Source organism: Protopterus annectens, chromosome 13.part0 (genome assembly GCF_019279795.1).
Source record: "Protopterus annectens isolate FY-2018-M chromosome 13.part0, PAN1.0, whole genome shotgun sequence".
Taxonomy (NCBI): domain Eukaryota; kingdom Metazoa; phylum Chordata; order Ceratodontiformes; family Protopteridae; genus Protopterus; species Protopterus annectens.
The window spans coordinates 221,290,056-221,313,171 of record NC_056747.1 but is presented as its reverse complement, the minus strand read 5'-3'; the positions used below and the strand labels follow the sequence as shown (position 1 = coordinate 221,313,171).

The 23,116-nt window shown below is 43.2% G+C and overlaps 1 protein-coding gene across 1 annotated transcript in view; it reads right to left on the bottom strand.

The window, feature by feature from the left end:
- Positions 1 to 23,116, bottom strand: part of LOC122787175 (transducin-like enhancer protein 1) — a gene marked incomplete in the record, with an annotated part of 508,503 nt that overhangs the window by 130,622 nt on the left and 354,765 nt on the right. The window contains 2 exon segments of the mRNA XM_044053753.1: positions 19,884 to 20,031; positions 20,312 to 20,559. Coding sequence (XP_043909688.1) covers positions 19,884 to 20,031; positions 20,312 to 20,559 — 396 coding nt within the window.

Sequence of the window (23,116 nt, the reverse complement as noted above, 5' to 3'; positions counted from 1 at the left end):
CTAGTGGAATGAGGCCTAATCCCAGCTGGAATCTCCTTACCATGATGGGAATAACAGAAAGCAATGCAAAACCCAATCCACTTAGAAATAGTTTGTTTTGACACAGGCTTGCCCTGAGAACTCAAAGCAAAAGAGACAAATAACTGCTGAGACTGCCTGAACCCTTTAGTTATGCTCAAATAATATCGCAACTGCCTGTGTACATCTAAAGTGTGCAAAATCTTTTCCCCTTTATTTTGAGGATTTGCATAAAAAGTAGGCAAATGAATAGTTTGGTTTAAAGCCACACTAGAAACCACTTTAGGCATAAAGGAAGGATTAGTACGCAAAGATACCCTATCCTTATGAAAAATCAAGAAAGGCTCAACTGACATAAGGGCCTGTAATTCAGAAACCCTTCTTGCAGAGGTAATGGCCAACAAAAAAGCAGTCTTCCATGATAAATATTTCAACTCGGCAGTAGCTGCAGGCTCAAAAGGTTGTAGAGTGAGTTTCTCCAACACAAAATTGAGATCCCAAGCAGGAGTAGGAGCTCTCGTGGGGTCTTATATTCTTTGCCCCTCTAAGAAATTGCTTGAACAAAGGATGAGAAAACAATGGTGGGTCACAGTCATAGTGAGCTGAAATTGCTGCAGCATGAACCTTAATAGAAGAAAAGGACAAACCTTTGTCCAGTAACTCAGTAAGATATTGAAGAGCCACACTTAAATTAGGCTCAGAAACATCAAATTCCTTTGCTGCACACCAAAATAAAAATCTCTTCCATTTATCTGCGTACACTTTCCTTGTACTAGGCCTTCTGGCTTCCAAAATAACATTCAAAACTTGCTGTGGAAGTCGAGACCCTCCAGGGTTCAAAACAGAATATGCCAGGCTGTTAGGTGAAGAGAGTGAAGTTTGACATTGAGTAAATGACTGTTCTCCTGAGACAGCAGGTGTGGAATCGAAGGCAAAGGCCATGGAGGCTCCCGTACCAGACTTCTCATTAAAGGGTACCAATGCTGTCGAGGCCAATCTGGAGCTATTAAAATCATCCTTGGCTTGTCCTGTCTGACCTTTAGGAGTACCTTTGGGAGGAGAGGCAGAGGTGGAAAGGCATACACATGAAGATTGCTCCAATTGAAAGAAAGAGCATCCACTTTCCAGGCTGTGGGATGAAACCTTTTTGTGCAAAACTTTGGCAGCTGGTAGTTTAGTGGAGAAGCGAACAGATCTATGTCTGGAGTTCCCCATGACACTGTCAATTTCTGAAATACATGAGGATCCAATTTCCACCGTGGGGATCCATAATTGCCTGCTCAACGCATCTGCTAAGGAGTTCTGTGCTCGGCAGAAACCTTGCCTGAAGATGTAGCTGTAAACTGAGAGCAGTCTCCCACAAAATCATTGCTTGCCTGCATAGAGGATAAGAATGTGTTCCCCTTGCTTGTTGATGTACCACATGACAGTTGTGTTGTCTGTTAGAATCAACACCTGCCCTGGAAGAAGTAAATCCTTGAAAGCTATTAATGCAAATTGGACTGCTAACATCTCCTTCAAGTTGATATGTAGATGTTGTAGTCTGGCAGGCCACGTGTCTTGTATCCACTTTCCATTTAGATGAGCTCCGCAAGCTTTGTCTGAGGCATCTGTCGTTAGAATCTGACTCGCCTCTGGCTGGGTCACAGAGAGTCCCTTGTTTAGGTGACATTCCTGAGCCCACCACAAAAATTCCTTTTGAATGCAAGGTATTATCTGAATGACAGTGTCCATATCCTGGCAGTGCTGTGTCCATACATTTTTGAGATACCATTGCAGCTTCCTCATATGCAGTTTGGCATTGGGAAGCACCAGAATACAAGATGCCATGAACCCCAAGGCTTGAAGGACTGTCTTTGCAGTCAGCCTGGACTGATGAGACAATTGATGGAAGTAAAGGGAAAGATTCTTTTGTTTGTCCGGGGTCAAAAGGCCATCTGGGATGCTGTATTCAGTCTTACACCCAGAAAGCACATGTCCTGAGAGGGTACTAGACTGGACTTTATTTCGTTCACAGAATACCCCAGGCATCTTAGCACTGCTATCACATATTGCAGATGATGAAAAAGTTCGTCCCTTTCTTGAGCCAGAATCAGGCAATCGTCCAAATAAGGATAAATCTGTATTCCTTTTAGCCTGAAGAAAGCTATCACTGGAGCCAGAACTTTCGTAAACACTCTGGGCAGTAGATAAGCCAAAGGGCAATGCAGAGAACTGATAATGAGAAGTCCCAGCCCGAAAACGCAGATACTTCCTGCAACTTAGTCTGATAGGAACATGAAGGTATGCCTCCTTGAGATCCAGAGTTACCATCCAGTGATCTTTGCCCAGCAGAGGTAAAAGCTGTTGTAACGTCAACATTTTGAACTTGGGAATGTCCAGATAAGTGTTGAGGATAGATAAATCCAAAATTGGTCTCCACGTGTTCCCCTTCTTTGGTACTAGGAACAGGCGAGAATAAAATCCTAGGCCCACTTCTGGCAGAGGGACCGGCTGTATGGCCCCTATTTGAAGTAGCAGAGAAATTTGTTTGTGAGCCTCTATTCTTTGTGGAGGAGGAACGTCTGGCATGCCTTTGAAAGGAGGCAAGGTATGGAAATAAAACCTGTAACCTTTGTGTATGATATCCAATACCCATCTGTCTTGGGTAATTAAACTCCAATTTTCCTTGAAAAGTGCCAACCTTCCTCCCAAAGGTGCTGCCAGGCAGAAAGCTCTGGCAGCTGAAAAGGTAGGTCATTGGGCCTGTTTACGAAAGGACTGACCCCTGCCCTCACCCGAAGACTGTGCAGGTGAACTCCCTGTTCTAGGCCTGAAAGAGCCCTGAGCTCTGCCCCTACCACGTCTAGATCTACCCCTAGACTGGGAATCATAAGAAGGATACGTCCACCCCTTGGTAGGCCAATTCCTACTAAACTTCGGAGGCTGAACCTGCAAAAAATCTTTAACAGTCTGCATAGACTTAGCCTTGTCTTCCATTTTCTTTAAGACTGCCTCCACAGGTGAACCAAACAACACATCAGACTGTAAAGGAGCATCTAAAATCCTTGTCTTAACATGGTCAGATAAATTCTGATCCCTCAGCCAGGCGTGCCTGCGAAGAACTGACCCAGTGGCAGTCACCCTAGACGAGGCCTGTCCAGCATCAAAACCACATTGCAAAGAATGCTTACCCACCTGTTCAGAAACATGTACCAAATCCTGTAATTCCTTACACTCAATACCTTCCGCCAGAGCATCTACCTTAGACTTCAATTGAGAAAGTAGATAGTTTTGGTATTTCAACATGTGAAACTGGCAATTCAAAGCCCTCATAGCTAAGGTGGAAGAAGTATAGACTTTCTTTCCCCATCTATCCAAAGCCCTGGCCTCTTTATCTGGAGGAACCGGATTTTTTACAACAGAAGCCTTGACACCCTTAGGCCCTTGACTAACAGTTTCTGGGTCCGCCCTAGGACTCTTAAAAAGATATTTATGAGCTTCAGGCACCCTGTAATACCTATCCGGTTTAACAGGAGCAGGAGGCAAAGAATCAGGATTAAGAGCAGCCTCTGCAAACACATCTTCCACAACATCCAGAACAGGAGGTATAGCCAAAGGCCTATGCTGGGGCAAAAACAAAAATTCCCTAAGCCTTTTCCTGGAATCAGAGAAGTCCTGACCTTCCCACTTAAAATGTTCCCTCATGGAATGAAGAGTCTCTGAAAAAGAAAAATCCTCTGGAGGAGAAGCAGAAGGAGTAGAATCATCCACATCAGAATCAGAATAAGGAGAATACTCCTGCAAGTCTTCAGTCAAGACTCTGAAACATCGAAGCCTGCTCAAAACTCCCCAACTCTGGTTCCACCCTAGGCCTCTTATCAGGAGGGGGCAAAGAACCTCTAATTAAAGTAATTAAATCTTCTGCCATTTTAAGCATGTGCTTCTTGGGCACAGATCCTGATGAACTAGGAGTGACACCAACAGAAGCTAAACCTGGCCTGCCTCTGGGAGAAGCCTTGGAAACAGAAGGAGAGGGCCTAACCACCCTAGGAAGGGAGGGGAGTACAGTAACCTGAGAAGCCCCTTCAGCCTGACCTGCCTCCTGAGAGGCCACATCCTGCAATAACAAAGTCTCCCCCTGGGACTCCAGAGAAAAGTACAGTTTTGTACCTACCATAAATGTAGATGTTCGAGGATCCACATTGCTGCAGTCCTAACTATTGGGTAGTCCGCTGTCCAGTCGGCCCGAATACCAAAGTATATGGCTGACGTCGGTCAGGGCGCATTAGACTGACGTCAGTACGTCAGGGTACTAATGCGCATGACCGACGTCATATCCTCAGTCTTTTCTTGCCCCAGATGTCAGAAGACCCTAAAAAGACAAGGCCCAATATACCTGCACCAAAAATATGTACAATATATACAAAATGATCAGCATATAACCTCACCTACACAACCACCCCTAAACACAGAGGGGAAGGAGGGAGGGTAAATTGGACTGCAGCAATGTGGATCCTCGAACATCTACATTTATGGTAGGTACAAAACTGTACTATGTTCTTCATTCCACATTGCTGCAGTCCTAACTATTGGGTAGAATTCCAAAGCAGAGGTAAGGGAGGCTGGCAAATCATAAGGAAGCAGGAACTGACAACATGCCTTGCAAAATAGCTGTGGCAAAACCAGCCCTAGACTTAGAGTAGAGAGGAAGGTGATAATGCTTAGAGAAAGTATGCACTGAACTCCAAGTAGCTGCCTCCAAAATATCCTTAGTTGCCACCCCCCTTAGAAATGCTGTTGAGGTGGCAGTAGCCCTAGTGGAATGAGGCCTAATCCCAGCTGGAATCTCCTTGCCATGATGGGAATAACAAAATGCAATGCAAAACCCAATCCACCTAGAAATAGTTTGTTTTGACACAGGCTTGCCCTCTTGAACTCAAAGCAAAAGAAACAAACAACTGCTGAGACTGCCTAAAATCCTTAGTCCTGCTTAAATAATAACGCAATTGCCTATGTACATCTAAAGTGTGCAAAATCTTTTCCCCTTTATTTTGGGGGTCTGCATAAAAAGTAGGCAAATGAATAGTTTGGTTTAAAGCCACACTAGAAACCACCTTAGGCATAAAGGAAGGATTAGTGCGTAATGATACCCTATCCTTATGGAAAATCAAAAGGGCTCTACTGCCATAAGGGCCTGCAACTCAGACACCCTTCTTGCAGAAGTAATAGCCAACAGAAAAGCAGTCTTCCATGACAAGTATTTCAATTCAGCAGTAGCCGCAGGCTCAAAAGGTTGTAGAGTAAGTTTTTCCAACACAAAATTGAGATCCCAAGCAGGAGTAGGAGCTCTACGTGGGGGTCTTATATTCTTTGCCCCTCTAAGAAACTGCTTGAACAAAGGATGCGAAAACAATGGTGGGTCACAATCATAGTGAGCTGAAATTGCTGCAGCATGAATCTTAATGGAAGAGAAGGACAAACCTTTGTCCAATAACTCAGTAAGATATTGAAGAGCCACACTCAAATTAGGCTCAGAAATCTCCAAATTCTTTGCAGTACTCCAAAATAAAAATCTCTTCCATTTTTCTCGTACACTTTCCTTGTACTAGGTCTTCTAGCTTCCATAATCACATTTAAAACTTGTTGAGGAAGTTGAGACCTGCTGTGTTTCAACACAGAATATGCCAGGCTGTTAGATGAAGAGAGTGAAGCTTGACATTGAGCAGATGACCGTCCTTCTGAGATAACAGATGTGGAATCAAAGGTAAAGGCCATGGAGGCTTCCTTACCAGACTCCTTAGTAGTGGGTACCAGTGTTGCGAGGCCAATCTGGAGCTATTAAAATCATCCTTGGCTTGTCTTGTCTGACCTTTAAGAGCACCTTTGGAAGAAGAGGCAGAGGTGGAAAGGCATACACATGAAGATTTTTCCAACTGAAAGACAGAGCATCCACTTTCCAAGCTGTGTGATGAAACCCCTTTGTGCAAAACTTTGGCAGCTGGTGGTTTAGTGGAGAAGCGAACAGATCTATGTCTGGAGTTCCCTATGACACTGTCAATTTCTAAAATACATGAAGATCCAGTTTCCACTGTGGGGATCCATGATTTGTCTGCTTAACACATCTGCTAAGGAGTTCTGTGCTCGGCAGAAACCTTGCCTGAAGAGTTAGTTGCAAGCTGAGCAGTCTCCCATAAAATCATTGCTTGCCTGCATAGAGGATAAGAATGTGTTCCCCTTGTTTGTTGATGTACCACATGACAGTTGTGTTGTCTGTTAGAATCAACACCTGCCCTGGAAGAAGTAACTCCTTGAAAGCCATTAATGCAAACTGGACTGCTAACATCTCCTTCATGTTGATATGTAGATGCTGTAGTCTGGCAGGCCACTTGTCTTGTATCCACTTTCCATTTAGATGAGCTCCCCAAGCAATGTCCGAGGCATCTGTCGTTAAAATCTGACTCGCCTCTGGCCGGGTCACAGAGAGTCCCTTGTTTAGGTGACATTCCTGAGCCCACCACAAAAATATTTTTTGAAGGCAAGGTATTATTTGAATGACAGTGTCCAAATCCTGGCAGTGCTGTGTCCATACATTTTTGAGATACCATTGCAGCTTCCTCATATGCAGTTTGGCATTGGGAAGCACCAGAATACAAGATGCCATGAACCCTAATGCTTGAAGGACTGTCCTTGCAGTCAGCACGGACTGATGAGATAGTTGATGGAAGTAAAGGGATAGACTCTTTTGTTTGTCCGGGGTTAAAAAGGCCATCTGGGCTGCTGTATTCAGTCTCACACCCAGAAAGCACATGTCTTGAGAGGGTACTAGACTGGACTTTATTTCGTTCACAGAATACCCTAGGCATCTTAGCACTGCTATAACATATTCCAGATGCTGTAGAAGGTCTTCCTTTTCTTGAGCCAGAATCAGGCAGTCGCCCAAGTAAGGATAGATTTGAATTCCTTTTAGTCTGAAGTAAGCTATCACTGGAGCCAGAACCTTTGTGAATACTCTGGGCGCAGTAGATAAGCCAAAGGGCAATGCAGAGAACTGATAATGAGAATTTCCAGCTCGAAACGCAGATACTTCCTGCAACTTAGTCTTATAGGCACATGAAGGTAAGCTTCCTTGAGATCTAAAGTTACCATCCAGTGATCTTTGCCCAGCAGAGGTAAAAGCTGTTGTAACGTCAACATCTTGAACTTGGGAATGTCCAGATAAGTGTTGAGGATAGATAAATCCAAAATTGGTCTCCACGTGTTCCCCTTCTTTGGTACTAGGAACAGGCGAGAATAAAATCCTAGGCCCCTTTCTGATACAGGGACTGGCTGAATGGCCCTTATTTGGAGTAACAGAGAAATTTGCTTGTGAGCCTCTTTCCTTTGTGGAGGAGGAACGTCGGGCATGCCTTTGAAAGGGGGCAATGTATGGAAATAAAACCTGTAACCGTGGTGAATGATATCCAACACCCATCTGTCTTGAGTAATTAAATCCCAATTTTCTTTGAAAAGAGACAGTCTTCCTCCCAAAGGAGCTGCCAGACGAGAATCTACTGGCAGCTGAAAAGGCAGGTCATTGGGTCTGTTTATGAAAGGACTGACCCCTGCCCTCACCAGAAGTCTGAGCAGGTGAACTCCCTGTTCTAGGCCTAAAAGAACCTTGAGCTCTGCCCCTACCCCGTCTAGCCCCTAGACTGGGAATCATAAGCAGGATATGTCCATCCCTTAGTAGGCCAATTTCTACTAAACTTCGGTGGCTGCACCTGCAAAAAATCTTTAACAGTTTGCATAGACTTAGCTTTGTCCTCCATTTTCTTTAAAACTGCTTCCACAGGCGAACCAAACAACACATCAGACTGTAAAGGAGCATCCAAAATCCTTGTCTTAACATGCTCAGCTAAATTCTGATCCCTCAACCAGGCATGCCTGCGAAGAACAGAACTAGTGGCAGCCACCCTCGAGGAGGCCTGTACAGCATCAAAACCACATTGCAAAGAATGCTTACCCACTTGTTCAGACACATGAACTAAATCCAGCAACTCTTTACACTCAATACCTTCCGCCAAAGCATCCACCTTAGATTTCAATTGTGAAAGGAGATAATTTTGATATTTTAGCATGTGAAACTGACAATTCAACGCCCTCATGGCTAAAGTGGAAGAAGTATACACTTTCTTTCCCCATCTATCCAAAGCCCTTGCCTCTTTATCAGTGGGAACAGGGTTTTTAACAACAGAGGCCTTAACACCTTTAGGTCCCTGAGAAACAGTTTCGGGTCTGCCCTAGGACTCTTAAAAGATACTTATGAGCTTCAGGCACCCTATAGTACCTATCAGGTTTAACAGGAGCAGGAGGCAAAGAATCAGGGTTCAGGGAAGCCTCAGCAAAAACATCTTCCACCACATTCAACACAGGAGGTATAGCTAAGGGCCTATGCTGGGGTAAAAACAAGAATTCCCTAAGCCTTTTCCTGGAATCAGAGTAATCTTGGCCTTCCCATTTAAAGTGCTCCCTCATGGAATGCAGAGTCTCTGAAAATGAGAAATCCTCAGGAGGAGAAGCTGTAGGAGTGGAATCATCCACATCAGAATCAGAATAAGGAGGATACTCCTGCAAGTCTTCCGCAGAAGACTCAGAAGCCTCTGAACACTGTTCAAAACTCTCAAACTCAGGTTCCACCCTAGGCCTCTTATCAGGAGGGGGCATAGAACCTCTAATCATAGTAATCAAATCTTCTGCCATTTTAAGCATATGTTTCTTAGGCACAGAACCTGAAGTGCTAGGAGAAGCCCCCACTGCAGCTAAACTTGGCCTACCTCTCAAAGAAGTTTTGGAAACAGAAGGAGAGGCTTTAACAACCTTGGGAAGAGAAGGAAGAACAGTTACCTGAGAAGCCCCCTCAGCCTGGCCTACCTCCTGAGAAGGCACATCCTGTAACAGTGAAGTCTCTGCCTGAGACTCCAAAGAAACTCCTGGCAAAACCTCTGGCTCCACTGAGCCTTCTAAAGAACCGACATCCGGGACTGCCGGTTCATCAACCCTAGGCTTCGCTGTTTTGTCCTTGCGCTTTTTGGACGAAGCGGGCGTCGGAGCATCCGACGGCATTTTATAATTACAACGCTTCCCAAACACTAACCTGGCACAGTCTAACCTTCTCTTAATAGTGCGTTTGTTAAATCTAGCACAAGAGCGGCATCCAACAACGTCGTGCTCAGGCCCCAAACAAGGTATACACAAGGTATGATAATCCCTATGAGGTATCTGTTTCCCACAAGAAATACAGTTATTCACTTTTCTGACATCCGGTTAAATACTGAGGCAAGAAAAACAAAATGTTCCCAACGGGTACTTAGCCAACTTTGATTCGGTCTGAAACTCCGACTTCAGAAAATTTCAGAACGCCAACCTGCACTCGCAAAACTGCTTCTGCATCGGACCATGCGGCAAAAAAGACTGAGGATATGACGTCGGTCATGCGCATTAGTACCCTGACGTACTGACGTCAGTCTAATGCGCCCTGACCGACGTCAGCCATATACTTTGGTATTCGGGCCGACTGGACAGCGGACTACCCAATAGTTAGGACTGCAGCAATGTGGAATGAAGAACATCCTCCGGCGGAACCCCCAGTTCCACCGACACCTCCAAAGAACCGGCGTCTGGTACGGATGACTCTTCTTGTCTGGGCTTAGCTGCTTTGTCTTTGCGCTTCTTCGAAGAAGCGGGCGTCGGAGCATCCGACGGCATATTATAATTGCACCGCTTTCCGAAGACTAACCTGGCACAATCTAACCTTCGCTTAATAGTGCGCTTATTAAACCTAGCACAAAAGCGACACCCAACAACGTCGTGCTCAGGCCCCAAACAAGGAATACACAAAGAATGATAATCTCTATGCGGTATCTGTTTCCCACAAGAAATACAGTTATTCACTTTTTCTGACATCCGGTAAACCACTGAGGCAAGAAAAAACTAAAATATTCCCAACGGGTACTTAGCCAACTTTGACTCGGGTCTGAAACTCCGAATTGAAAATTTCAGAACGCCGAACGGCACTTGCAACGCTGCTTCTGCATCGGACCATGCGGCAAAAAAGACTGAGGATATGACGTCGGTCATGCGCATTTGTACCCTGACGTCCTGATGTCAGTCTAATGCGCCTTGACCGACGTCAGCCTTATACTTTGATATTCGGGCCGACCGAGGACAGCGGACTACCCAAGTGTAAGGACTGCAGCAATGTGAGATGAAGAACATCCTGCAGCTATAGAAATCTCAAAGCTGCTAGAAAAAAAGAGTCATCCAACCAGTCCCGGCGGACCAAAGAGGATCCGGAACTTACTCAAGGTTCTTTTTAGTTCCAAAAAAGACAGGGGACTGGAGGCCAATTCTGGACCTAAGCACTCTCAATACATTTGTGAAGAAAGAAAAGTTCCGGATGGTCACGCTTCAATCGATCCTTCCGTTTTTGCAGAAGGACGACTGGATGTGCTCAATAGATCTCAGGGACGCCTACTACCACATCAAAATGGCCAGAGTGTCCAGAGATCACCTGCGCTTCCGGCTGGGAGCCAGCCACTTTCAGTTTCGGGCCCTGCCCTTTGGTCTAACCTCAGCCCCCAGGGTTTTCACCAAATGCATGGCAGTGGTAGCGTCTCACTTGAGACGCCTAGGATTCCGGGTGTTTCCGTATCTGGACGACTGGCTCCTTACTGCCACCACCGAGCGTCAACTGATACAGGCCAGGGACTACACAATCAGCCTTTGTGCTCAGCTAGGGATTTCGATGAATTTCAAAAAATCTGCATTACAGCCCTCGCAACATATTTCATTTATAGGCGCAGATCTAGATACCCGTTCTATGCTACTAAAACTGCCCCTCACAAGAATAGCTTCCCTGCAAGATCACGTATCTCGTCTACTATTGTCCAAAAAGTCCCCAGCCAATCTAGTCCTGAAAGTCTTAGGGCTCATGTCAGCTTCCCTCATTGCAGTTCCCATGGGGAGGCTACACATGAGAGTTCTCCAGTGGCTGCTGTTCGCACAGTGGTCATTCCAGCAGTTACCCCTGACACACGAGATTCACATAACGAATACCTGCAAAGCACACCTGTCTTGGTGGTTACAGAATCACAACTTCTTCAGCGGCCAGCCGTTTGTGTTACCCAAACCAACAGCCACAGTGACCACGGATGTTTCCCTGATAGGGTGGGGGGGCATCTTTCAGGGACAGACAGTCCAAGGCGAATGGTCCAGCTTAGAGTACAACCTGCACATAAATGTTCTAGAGATGAGGGCAGTGTTCCTAGCGTTGCAACACTTCTCCCCCCTTCTACCTCTAGGGACCATTGCAGTACAGACGGACAACATGTCCATAGTCTGGTACATAAACAAAGAAGGAGGAACCAAGTCTTACCAGTTGTGCAGAGAGGCCATGAGAATTTGGCAATGGGCAGAATCCACGGGTCGCTTTCTAATAGCAACGCACATCCCGGGGCTATCCAACGTCATAGCGGACAGGTTGAGCAGAGCCATCCTGTTACTTCACGAGTGGTCCCTCAATCAGAAAGTGGCGGAAAGGATTTTCCGCAAATGGGGCCAGCCTTGCTGCGATCTGTTTGCGTCTCCAATGAACACCAAGTGCAGAAGCTACTTTGCCCATTTACCCCCTCCAGGGGATGTCCCCAGGGACGCTCTGATTCACGATTGGCCCCCGGGTCTCCTGTACGCCTTCCCTCCTATACCACTGATCCCGAAATTTCTTCAGAAAGCCAAGGACCAGGAGAGGACTATAATTCTCATTGCCCCATTCTGGCCTCGACAGATTTGGTTCCCCTTTCTTCAAGCCCACCAAATGCGGGAGCCCTGGATTCTGGACCCAGTGCCAGACTTGCTGACTCATTCGTCAGGAGCTCCTCACCCGTCGCTCCTATCCCTCAAGTTAGCAGCTTGGCTGCTCCGCTTCCCATCTTAGCCAGGTCTGATGATCTCTCTCCGGCGGTTCAGGACATTCTGGTCGCCTCTCACAAGGCTTCCACTACCAAAATCTACACCAGTAAGTGGAAACGCTTCGTCTACTGGGCGACTACACAGCACTTGGATCCCTTAGTAGCCCCTCTGAACAAGATTGTGGAGTTCATGTCCATGCTATTTCATCAAGGAGCATCTACTGCCACTTTGAAAGTTCAGTTGGCCGCTATTTCTAACTTTCATGTAGGAGAAAACGGAGCTCCCATTATGGCTCATAGGCTTTGTAAAGCCTTCATGAAAGGGTCTTTTCATCTCAGACCAACAGTTAGGTTACCTACAGCTCCTTGGAATCTAAATTTGCTCTTGTCCCAACTAATTTTACTGCCCTTTAAACCAGCTTCTTCCTGTTCCTTAAAGTTCTTGTCCTGGAAAACTCTTTTCCTAGTAGCTATCACTTCAGCCAGACGAGTATCAGAACTTCAGGCACTTTCCATCAAGCATCCATATTTAATTTTTCACCCTGACAGGGTATCTTTACGCACCAACCATTCCTTCCTTCCTAAGGTTTGTTCAGTTAACAACATTAATCAATCCATTGAGCTTCCTACATTTTTCAAAAACCACTCCAACAAGCTGGAATATATGCTGCACAAACTGGATGTTCACAGACAACTTAGATTCTACCTGGATAGAACTAAGGACCATAGAAAAGCGGACCAACTCTTTATAGCTTTTGCGGACAACAAAAAGGGCATGGCAGTAACGAAGTGCACACTTTCTAAATGGCTAACTGATTGTATAACTTTCGTTTATTCTGCTTCAAATCAGATTTTGCCCACCAAACCAAAGGGACATTCTACTAGGTCAGTTTCCACATCTCTAGCTCATGCAGCTCGTCTACCATTGGATACTATTTGTGCAGCTGCCACTTGGTCTAAACCACATACATTCATCACTCATTATAAAGTTGACAGGACTTCCAGGGATAGAGCATCTTTTGGTTCCACTGTGCTCAGGAACGTTCTTCCGTGAGTCACTCAGGGTAACGGAGCTAGGGACGCTACCCATGTGTAAGAACAAATGGTGAGATTGAACACTCTCACATAAAGAAGTTATGTCCTTACCATAACGTTCCATGTGGAGTGTTCATCTCGCCTTTGTTCTTACATCCCCATCCTCCCACCCTTGGATCTGGAAGAACGTACGGATTTAGAAGTCTGGTCTGTTTGTCTCCCACTAGTGGTCTCTCTGTTGTTCCTACTGGCTTGAGCTAGTGTCTGGTCCTTTGTATATTTATGTATTCTCTTATACTCATAGCCTGTGTTATTGCTGGATCTGGGTTTGTTTGCAAACTAGATCTGAGGTACAGGCAGAGGGAATTGTGGGAGGTAGGTTGGTCTCGAGCTTCTCCTAGATGCATAGCTTTGCTAAGCGGCCGACTCGGAGCCAAGGATCGGCTCCGACACCCATGTGTAAGAACAAAGGCGAGATGAACACTCCACATGGAACGTTATGGTAAGGACATAACTTCTTTTTTTCTGAAGTCTGGAGGTACCAAAGTTCCTCCCTTTTGGTCAATAATGTGCAGGGGCTTGAAAGGACTTGTGGCTCTTCCCTGCTCACCTTTAACAATTGGAAGAATAAGGAGCAGTTTAACCAAAAGAGGACTATTAAGATGAGATGAGATGAGATTTGTCTTCCGCTGCCCTGGAAGGTAGTAAGGGTGGGTGGGGGGGTGCAGGGTAACATATATTGTTTGTTTCAGTGTAGGGGCTAAAGGCACCCCGCTATCTCGGCTGCCTTGCAATGGGTACTCAGAACAGACTGAGATGACGGTTCAGATAGGTTGCAAATAAATCAACCTCCAGAGCCCCCCACTGAAAAGCCAAATTATGGAAAACCAGTGGGTCCAACCTGAACTTTACTGGCTAGTTTGAACAGGAATGACTTAACTTGTCTGCTAGAGCATTCCATTCTACAGAAATACAGGCTTGAGGTAGAGAGCTCTGACAGATAGCACACAAGCTGGTAGTAATGTATTCCCCTCTTGTTTGCTGATGTACTACAAATCTATGGTGTTACCGGTGTTAATTCTCAGTACTCTTTTTCAAAACATTCTGAACATTTAGAGTGGATATGTCAAAGGTAATATTTCTTTTACACCAATGTGCTTCTTTCTGATCTAAAAATGCAAGTTTTCCCCGAGTCTTCAGGATTCCCGTGTGACCTTCAGAGGCAACATCTGGTCCATCTGTTTTCAAGTGTTAGTATCATTAACAGCATAAAGGTTATGCTAAGGTTTGTTAATACCTGGCCTTCCACCACCTTACCCCTTCTGGGCAACAGGAATGATTGGCAATACCTTTTACCAGTAGATGTAGGTTTCTTCCTATGAAACGTGGCAAAATGGACCATATGAACACAGACTTGACATTTATCCCAGTACCTTCAGTATGTCTATTGCAATTGCATAGATCCTTCCTGCTTTTCTGAAAAGAGGGGATTCAGCAAATAATTTTATCATAGAAGACGGCAATTGTTCTTTGTCTGGTTTAGACTGTCATGAGAAAGGCCTTCCTGTGAGAAGGCTGGCACTCAGTTTAAGGTAATTCAATGAAATGCTCAGTTTGAATAAACAAGAAATAGTATATTCTACAGCCATGCCTAGCTCCTACTAAATAAGGGCCTGAATCAGGCATTCATCTAAGTAATGGAGGCAAAGGTTAATATGAATGCGCTTTGAGCCTGAAATGAGCAAAACATGAGTTAAGCATTTGGTGAGCATCATGAGAACAGTTGGAAGTCCAAAAGATAAGAAGGTAAATTATAAATGCTGGCTCTCTGACAGGAACCCAAGGGATCTTCTTAAGACTGTGAATACAAACCACCTTCAAATTCAGGGTGGCCAACAGGGATTCTGATAATATAAGAGCAGGGTCTGCATAGTTAATATATTTTTTAAATTTGTTCAGATGAGGAAAAGTAACAGGAATTTGTCTGTGGGGCATTTAGAAGCTGCCACTTAATATCTTTTGGAAAAGGCTAAATTCTCATCCAGGTGTGCCTCCAAATAATTGTACCAAAACACACCATCTTAGCATGGCTACTGACTCAATCATCCATGCCAAACAGCATGTTTACCAACTTTTTTTTGCAGCTTGACAGAACTTCAATAGCTTTTAAGGCTGCATCTTTTACTTCTCCAACCATGTCCTCTATCTGTCTCAAAATACCTACCTGTATGGTTATAACTCTTATGCTCAGGGAGCACAACATGTCTTTTTTTGGATCAGATCTATCCATTACCTTACTTTAGCGTTAACAAGAGTATTCTAGCAGAAGCCAGTTTAGATCCTCTGGATACTTTCTAAGGGAACTAGTTGGTTCAGCTGCAGGGTTTTTTTAAGAGCTTCTTGGACTTCCCCTCTTCCATGTAAAACCTGCCTGAATTTCTAGGGGAAGGTTGCTAAGAGTTTGGCTTTGGGGATCTACTGACAATATTAACCACAAATTCCTGAAACATGGTAGGAACTATGGTTGGCTTAGTTCCCAATTTGACATTTTACTGAAGATTTATTTATTTATTAATTACATGTGTTAACTGGGTAATGTCTGACTGGGCCAGGAGCCAGTTTTCAGCAGAGGCCCAGGGAGAAAAGCTCCAAGGCAGTAACAGTAACAATACATGTAATTAAACTAGTGCATACAGAATATCAAAAAATCATGTAGCAGTCTGCACAACTGTGCAACAGTGAATAATTAACAATAATGGATTACTAAAGCCTAACTTTATTTATTTTACATTAGTTTGTGCCAGCCAATCATGTCCGTAAGTACTAAAAAAAAAAACAATATAACTGAACTGCACTTTTGCAGGGGATTCCCCCTGCACCTTCTAATGTAAGGAAAAACTCTACCCACCACTAAATTGTCTCTAAATGCATTACCTTTAAGTCTGCACCACCTCAAAGAAAAGAAAAGGGAAACACTTTTTTCCAAGCTGGTGCAACCCAGAAGATAGCATATTAAAAGCTATATATTAGAATTAAATGTATCATGTATCAGTCTATACTGCAAACTGTCCAAGGTAGACTGTGCAGGATAACTAATGTTAAGTCAAACTAGACCCAAATGACAGCATCCTGACCCCATAACAATGAGATCATGAATATAAACTGCCAGTAAATCCAAGGAGGGAGAGCATTCTTCAGTGGCCTGTTTTTTAAATGGCTTTCTGTAGGTGCCTGAGAACTAGCATCTATCTGGAATATTTGCCTTTGATTGGGAAGATATTAAAATTACCATGCCACTGTCAACCTCCAAAAGGGACACCGATAGCTGTGGAAATAAGAGAATCAGGTCCAGGAACTGACTACAGAGAAAGCTGCACCTCACTGGAACTAGTGTCCACAGGCTCTTGTGAAGCTGAGATGGTCCCCAGGGCCACATACACCTTGCCCACAGACTCATTACCATCAATCCACGTTTCTGTACTTTATGAAGGTGACTAGATTAGCGCTTACTGGAGTTGCTAGAAGATCATTCCTGAAAAGGAAGGGATTTGTACTTCTTGGCTTATGGCCAGAATCTTCTGTAGTGTGATAAAGGCACTGAGGTTCCTGGCTCTACAGCACAAGGTTTTCAGCTTTAAAAGTGCACACGGCTCACAAGAAAACAATGGGCGAGCTTCTCTAAGACAGAAAAGGTATAAAAACAAGTAATCCTTCAGCATAATCTCTCTGCCACATATACATGTCCTGGTGATGTTTTTCAGGGTATGTTTTAAAAAAAATCATCAAGAAGACTAAATCTAAGGAAAAAAGTGCATCTTTTTTGACATTTTTATCCAAGGAAAAAAATATTTTCTGTCAGGGGATGTCTGAATCTTTGAAAGACTAGCTAGTTAGGTGGACATTCAGCTGTTGCTAATTCTCATCTGTCATTAAGCATACCTGCAAGCAGTAATCCTTAAAAATGTATTTATTTTACATTTGTTGACCAGGCTGGTCCAACTTCATTTATGTCCATTTTCAGTGGAGGCCCGGGGAGAAAAGCTCCACACTTCAGAATAGAATAACAAATACATAGGTACATTACCATGATTTGGCAAGTAATAATAGTACATTACATTTGAGCTTGTGAGTAAGTAAAAAAAAAACACAATCATACTTGCAAATTGGGTATGGCTATACATACAATATATAAGGTATGTGAAATAGAGCACTATTAAACTAAACAAGTTAAACACACTATATTGTTAGTAAAAGATCATTGAGTTTATGTGGATGAGAAGATTAGTGTCTAGTGACAAGGGAGGTACTTAGTCTGGGTTTGCACAGGGGCACAGCCAGTGGAATTTAAGGTATGGTTTGACTTTGGTTTTAAATAGGGTAGTTGAGGGGTAGGGAGGTTAGGTAATTTGGGAGGGAGTTCCAGGTTTTACCCACTGTGTTAGAGAATAGAGTCTCCAGCCAGATTGTTGGTTTTACTTGTGTTTACCAGTAATTTATTAGATGGGTGCAGGGTCTTCAGGTTAATGTAGGGGGAGATTAAGTTAGTGAGTATTGGAGTATTTTGTAGGATGATGCAGTATCTTATGGGCAATAGTTAGTTGGTTGAATCTAGCAATATTATTGTAGGAACTGGCTAGCTTGTTCATATTGCTTTTGCATAGTTTTGTATAGATAGGGGAAGCATATAGTAGGGTTGAGATTAAGTGGGTACGGGCAATAGTGGTCCTGGCTAGTGGAGTCAGAAATGGTTTGAACCTGTAGAGGGAACCTACTTTCTTCTTTACTATTTTTATAGTGTAGTTAATATGGGGTTCAAAGGTGAGGTTGTTATTGATTAGTACTCCAAGTAGTTTTGTGGTAGAATCAGGAGTAATTATAGCACCATTGCTAGATGTAACAGTGAAATGCAGTGGAGTGGCTCTGCATGTGGGAGTAAATAGCATTTTTGTTTAGTTTGGGTTGAGGATGAGACAACGGTGAAGAAGCCAGTTTTCTACTGTGCTAAACACATCTTGGGTTAGGAACTGAAGTTGTGATAGTGAAGAGGCTGAGCATATGAATGTGGAATCATCTGCATATTGGACACAGGTAGCTTGAGATAATACAGAGTGTAGGTCGTTAGTAAAAATAGAAAAGAGGAGAGGACCCAATATGGAGCCTTGAGGGATGCCAAGGGTAATTGGGAGATGGGAAGACAGGTTATTCTCCCATAATACAGCCTGTTGCTTGTTATTTAAATAGGATTGGAACCATTGTATAGCAAGTGGATCCAGTGAGAAGTTTCTAAGTGTGTTTATGAGTAGTTGGTGATTAACCATGTCGAAGGCTTTTGAAAGATCAGTGAAGAGGGCTGAGGATAAAGTATTATTATTACGATATTTATTAATGCAGTCAGTGAAGGATAAGAGAGCAGAGGAGATGCTATGAAATGGTCTGAAGCCATGTTGGCAGGTAGCTAGTAGGTTGTTTTCCAGTAGGTGGTTTAATAGTTGCTTATGAATGCACTTCTCCATGATTTTTGCTAGTGGGGATAGTATGGCTATAGGCCTACAGTTAGAAAAATCTTTGGAATTCTCACCTTTGTACAGGGGGATGACGTGAGATTTTCCAGATTGATGGAACAGTTCCTTCTGAAATAGTTCTGTTAATGAGAATGGATATGGGGGTAGGCTATGGCTTTGGAGTTTTTTTGCAAGTATTCTGCAGGTAGTAGATCTGCAGAGAGGGTCATGGGTTTAAGTTTCTGAATAAGTGTGCAGATAAGGGATGTAGGAACTGGTTTGAACTGAAATAATGGGGGGCTGTTAGGGATAAAATTAGAAGCAGATGTAGTGTCAGGAGATAACTCTTTGGCCAAAGATCGAATGGTGTCTGTGAAGAAAGTGTTAAAAGAATTGGCAATGTGGATAGGGCTGCTGAGATTGGAGCCTGAGGGGGTGGGTGTAATACAGCGACCTGGGTGCAACAGTTTGATACCAGACCAGAATTGTTGAGGTTTAGTTTGGTGTGTTTGTTGGGGGTGACAGTAAAAGTTGAAAATAAACATCTTGAATTCTTGGAGTATCATCTTATGCCTTCCATTGAAATTCAAAGCAAACACAGCTTCACCACCTAGCATTTTTTCATATTCTCATGTTATATAATGTACCAAGCTGTATACTATTACAGATCCAGCACTGATCATCTTGGTCTGGTTCAACTGCTAACCGCTATTCCAGTTTTATTTGGTGACTACTGTGCTTCAATTTACCTATGCTTTATGACTTTTTAACAACACTGACACCATATTCTGTTCCAGGTCTGGTGTTCTTGCCTACTAGAGTACTGCTGCCATGTCATGTTCTTGGCAGGGAATTTCTGGCCTAAGTCCTACCCCTATCTTACTGTCACATTACTATCACTAGCCATACACTGTAATGTTATTCCAGCACTGGTACAACAATTTTGTAGTAGTTTCAAGCTTTCCCTGCTTTTAGAAATTGTCAGGCAAACTGCACCCAGCTGAGACGTCTGCTCCAATGATGCTATATGCAGCCCTGTTTTGATACTGGTTCAGCTCCATTCTCTCAAGTATTTACTAGTACGCTTGACAGCTAGTTCTTATAGCCACTGTACTGACTTCAACTCTGCGTTGTCTTTTGCAGCACAGAGTGTCTTCTTATCACAGTTTTCTTTCCTAATGCCACTAGATTCTCCACTGCTATTCCCAGTATATACATGTGAAATGGTTCATTCAGTTCTGCTTTCAAGGACTTTTTCTACTGCAGTGGTTCCAAATGCTACACTCATGTTTCTGTTTTTCTAAAAATACATGTAAGCCTTGTATCTTATGGTCCACTGCTGTTCTCATAAATTTGTAACTCTCATTCCAAGGTCCTGTACTCTTGTTGTTCATTTACCTACCTGAGAGGTGAAATCATGCTGTTGTAGTTGACGACCCTCTCGCAGATCCCAGCATCGTACTGTATTATCCAGCCCTCCTGTCCACAGCCGGGTCCCATCATTGGAAATATCAATGCAGCTTGCCCCATCTGTGTGACCCTGAAACTGTCTGAAATAATGAAAAAACAGAAAGGGTCAGTGCTTGGGATCAAGGTAAGGCAAGAAGATTACGTTTCAATACTTGTCAGACATGACAGACTACAAATCACTTTGAATGAAAATCAGCAACTTCAAAACCAAATGCAAAATGAGATTTACAAGGTAAGATGTCTGCTAGAACTCCAAATTCTGCAGTGGACACACATTTCAAATTGCTACCACTCACTGCACTCTGTGTAGTTTATTTTCAAGTGTCCCTTCCCTACTAAAAACAATAAGCTAAGCGTCACCTGACAAGGGTTTGATTCTGCAGGTCCCACACCACAATGTTTCCATCGCTGCAGCAGGAGAAGCAGACTTTAGCGTCGGGACTGATGGCCAGTGCGTAACATGCCGGTGCTGATGATGTCAGCTCTGCCTTTATCCGTGGAGTTGGAGTTGCCAGATCCCAGATTGACAATGTGCTAGCCTCACCACCTACAATCAGAGTCCGCCCATCTGGAAGAAGCTTACATGACCGAATGTAGTTATCCCGGTTCTGAGGGAATACAAATAAAAAAAGAAATGAATTCAAATTAGGGCATAAATCAAATAAATGTATACAACTTAAAGTGACAGTGACATGAAGTGCACTTAAAAATCTAGCACTGTTCTGTGTGACATCATACATATAAGCCATGCTTCCCACCAACACAATTATACCAGTCAACCCACCTCTCTACACAATGAAGAATAGAAAGGACGCAAATTTTGTAACTTCTACATTGAATCTGATAAAGCAACATCAGGAGAAAACATGAATGAATGCTATTTACACTTTGCAGCACAGCTCAATCTAAAATCTGTAGTGGAATTAATTTCTAGAGCGCAATCAGAGCTCTTTATAATGCAAGGATACGTTGTGAAAGAAAATAATTTGCTGATGCCTTCGGTTCAAAAATTTGCATTTTTTAAAATAATTTGGAGATGTCTTGGACAAAAGCATAAATCATTAGTACTAAAAGACACCTAATGTTTGCATGCATTTTATAACTCATTTGCTTCAAATAAGATGAAATGCAACTAAACACTTCAAAGAAAGTCAGTTAAATTTAGCACTTTCATTTAATTTGTGACTTAAATGGGTAAGGCCAAACATAGAAGCTTACTTTAAGGTTCCAGCTAGAAGCTCTACAGTGAATGTTACTTTCAGAGCTACAGAATATCTAAATGGAATCTGTCTTTTTCCTTGGATGAACTGGATTCAGCCAGAAATACAACCTGGGAACTGTCAATACACTGGGTATTCTCCCTTGTTTTGCCTACAGACAATCCAGGCCCAGTTCAATGTTCATCAACTCATTAACCCTGCAGGTAGCTCTTACATTTCCTATCTAATACTTCCAACCATTCCTTGACTGGTACTCTAAGAAAAAAAATTTTTTTGTTTGTTTATACACAGAAGTCCAAGTACTGGTAACCAGTTTGAAAGACTGAAACATAACATCCTGACTGACGCAACAAAAGATCTTGATTGAATTTACAAGAGTCTTTGGGAGGTTCAATCCAGACAGCCTTTCAAGGTACGGGACAGAGAGTCAACACTTTAGAGGCATATAGGGCCATTCAGTTTACTGTTTCCATCTCTGCTCAAATCCATCCATCCTCAACCCTTTTTCCCATTTTGCACATGGGGTCGGGGTGTCACTTCAACAACGAAAATCATCTAAAGCCAAGGTTTACACCACTGGGTGGCTAGCCCTGCCACAGTAGATCATCTGTACCACACACACACACACACACACACACACACACACCTATGGCCAATTTAGTGTGTCCAATCCACCTACTGCATGTCTTTGCAATGTGGGAAGAAACCGGAGCACCCGGAGGAAACCCACTTGACCGCAGGAAGGACATGCAGACTCTGTACAGAAGGCACCCCAGCCAAGAATCAAACTGGAGAACCTCTTGCTGTGAGAAGACAATACTAACTTGCTGCACCACTGTGGTCTCCCAAACCTGAACAGATAATGAACATCAATTTCCAGACAAAGGTACTGTGCACCAGTCATAAGACAGGACTAGTAGGTGGAAATTATGGCCTGTTCATTTAAAAAAAATCACCCTCAAACACAGCAACTAAAATGATACCATCTCTACATCTAGGTGAAACTGGGCAGTAATTTTCAAATTGTTTGGGGTCAGCACTTGGTATTTGTATTAGAAGACCTTTGGACTAGATGGATGGATATCCAGACATCCATTATTAAGGATGCAGTCACACAGGACCATGAACATCAGGTCCTCACAGGATGGAAACAGTTTTACAAAACAAAGCTTTGAGTTTGTCTGGATCAGTTTTGGACAACTTTGTGTTTCTTTTTATTACCTTGATTATTTCATCTAAGGAACGGGATCCCAACAACATGATCTCGAAATATTTCTAAAGATAAAAGTACTTTTATGTTAGTGACTTAATTATGCAGGATTACAAATCTTACAGTGCCTGCATATATTTTTATTCAAACAAATATGCTGCTGCTGACTTTAGATGCAATACTAGAACCTTAATGAAGTATGGAAGGGATCATGCTTTATGGTATGATGACTTCCACAAAATTATTAAGCATTGTAGATGGAATTTAACCTTCACAGAAAAAAATGGCAGTCATTTTGTTCTTATGGTAAGAAAGATTGTTCAAATGAATTGACATTTGCTCAGTTTGCTTCCATCTGCTTCAAACTGTATGCCCACGTTTTACTTGTTTGAAAATCAATGTCTTTAATTATTTTCTTTAACTCAGAGAACCAAAAGTTTCCTTATTTAAACCTATTATGTTAATAAGAGTTTCTTACTTAGCTATTTAAAGCAGCCCAGGATGGGCAGAGGAGGAAAGGTGTTTTTTTTTTTGGGGGGGGGGCATTACCCCTCCTATCATGGTGTGTACTTGGTGTGGACATGAAAGAATGGAGTAGTCTCTGTGACCATCTACTTTTATGCATGCCTGGACACAGCATGGCAAGTGGTACGCTGTCCGTAGTGAATATTGGTGACAAAGCCAAGCATTTCGATTACATATTTTACTGAATATCATGATATGCAATCTGAAATG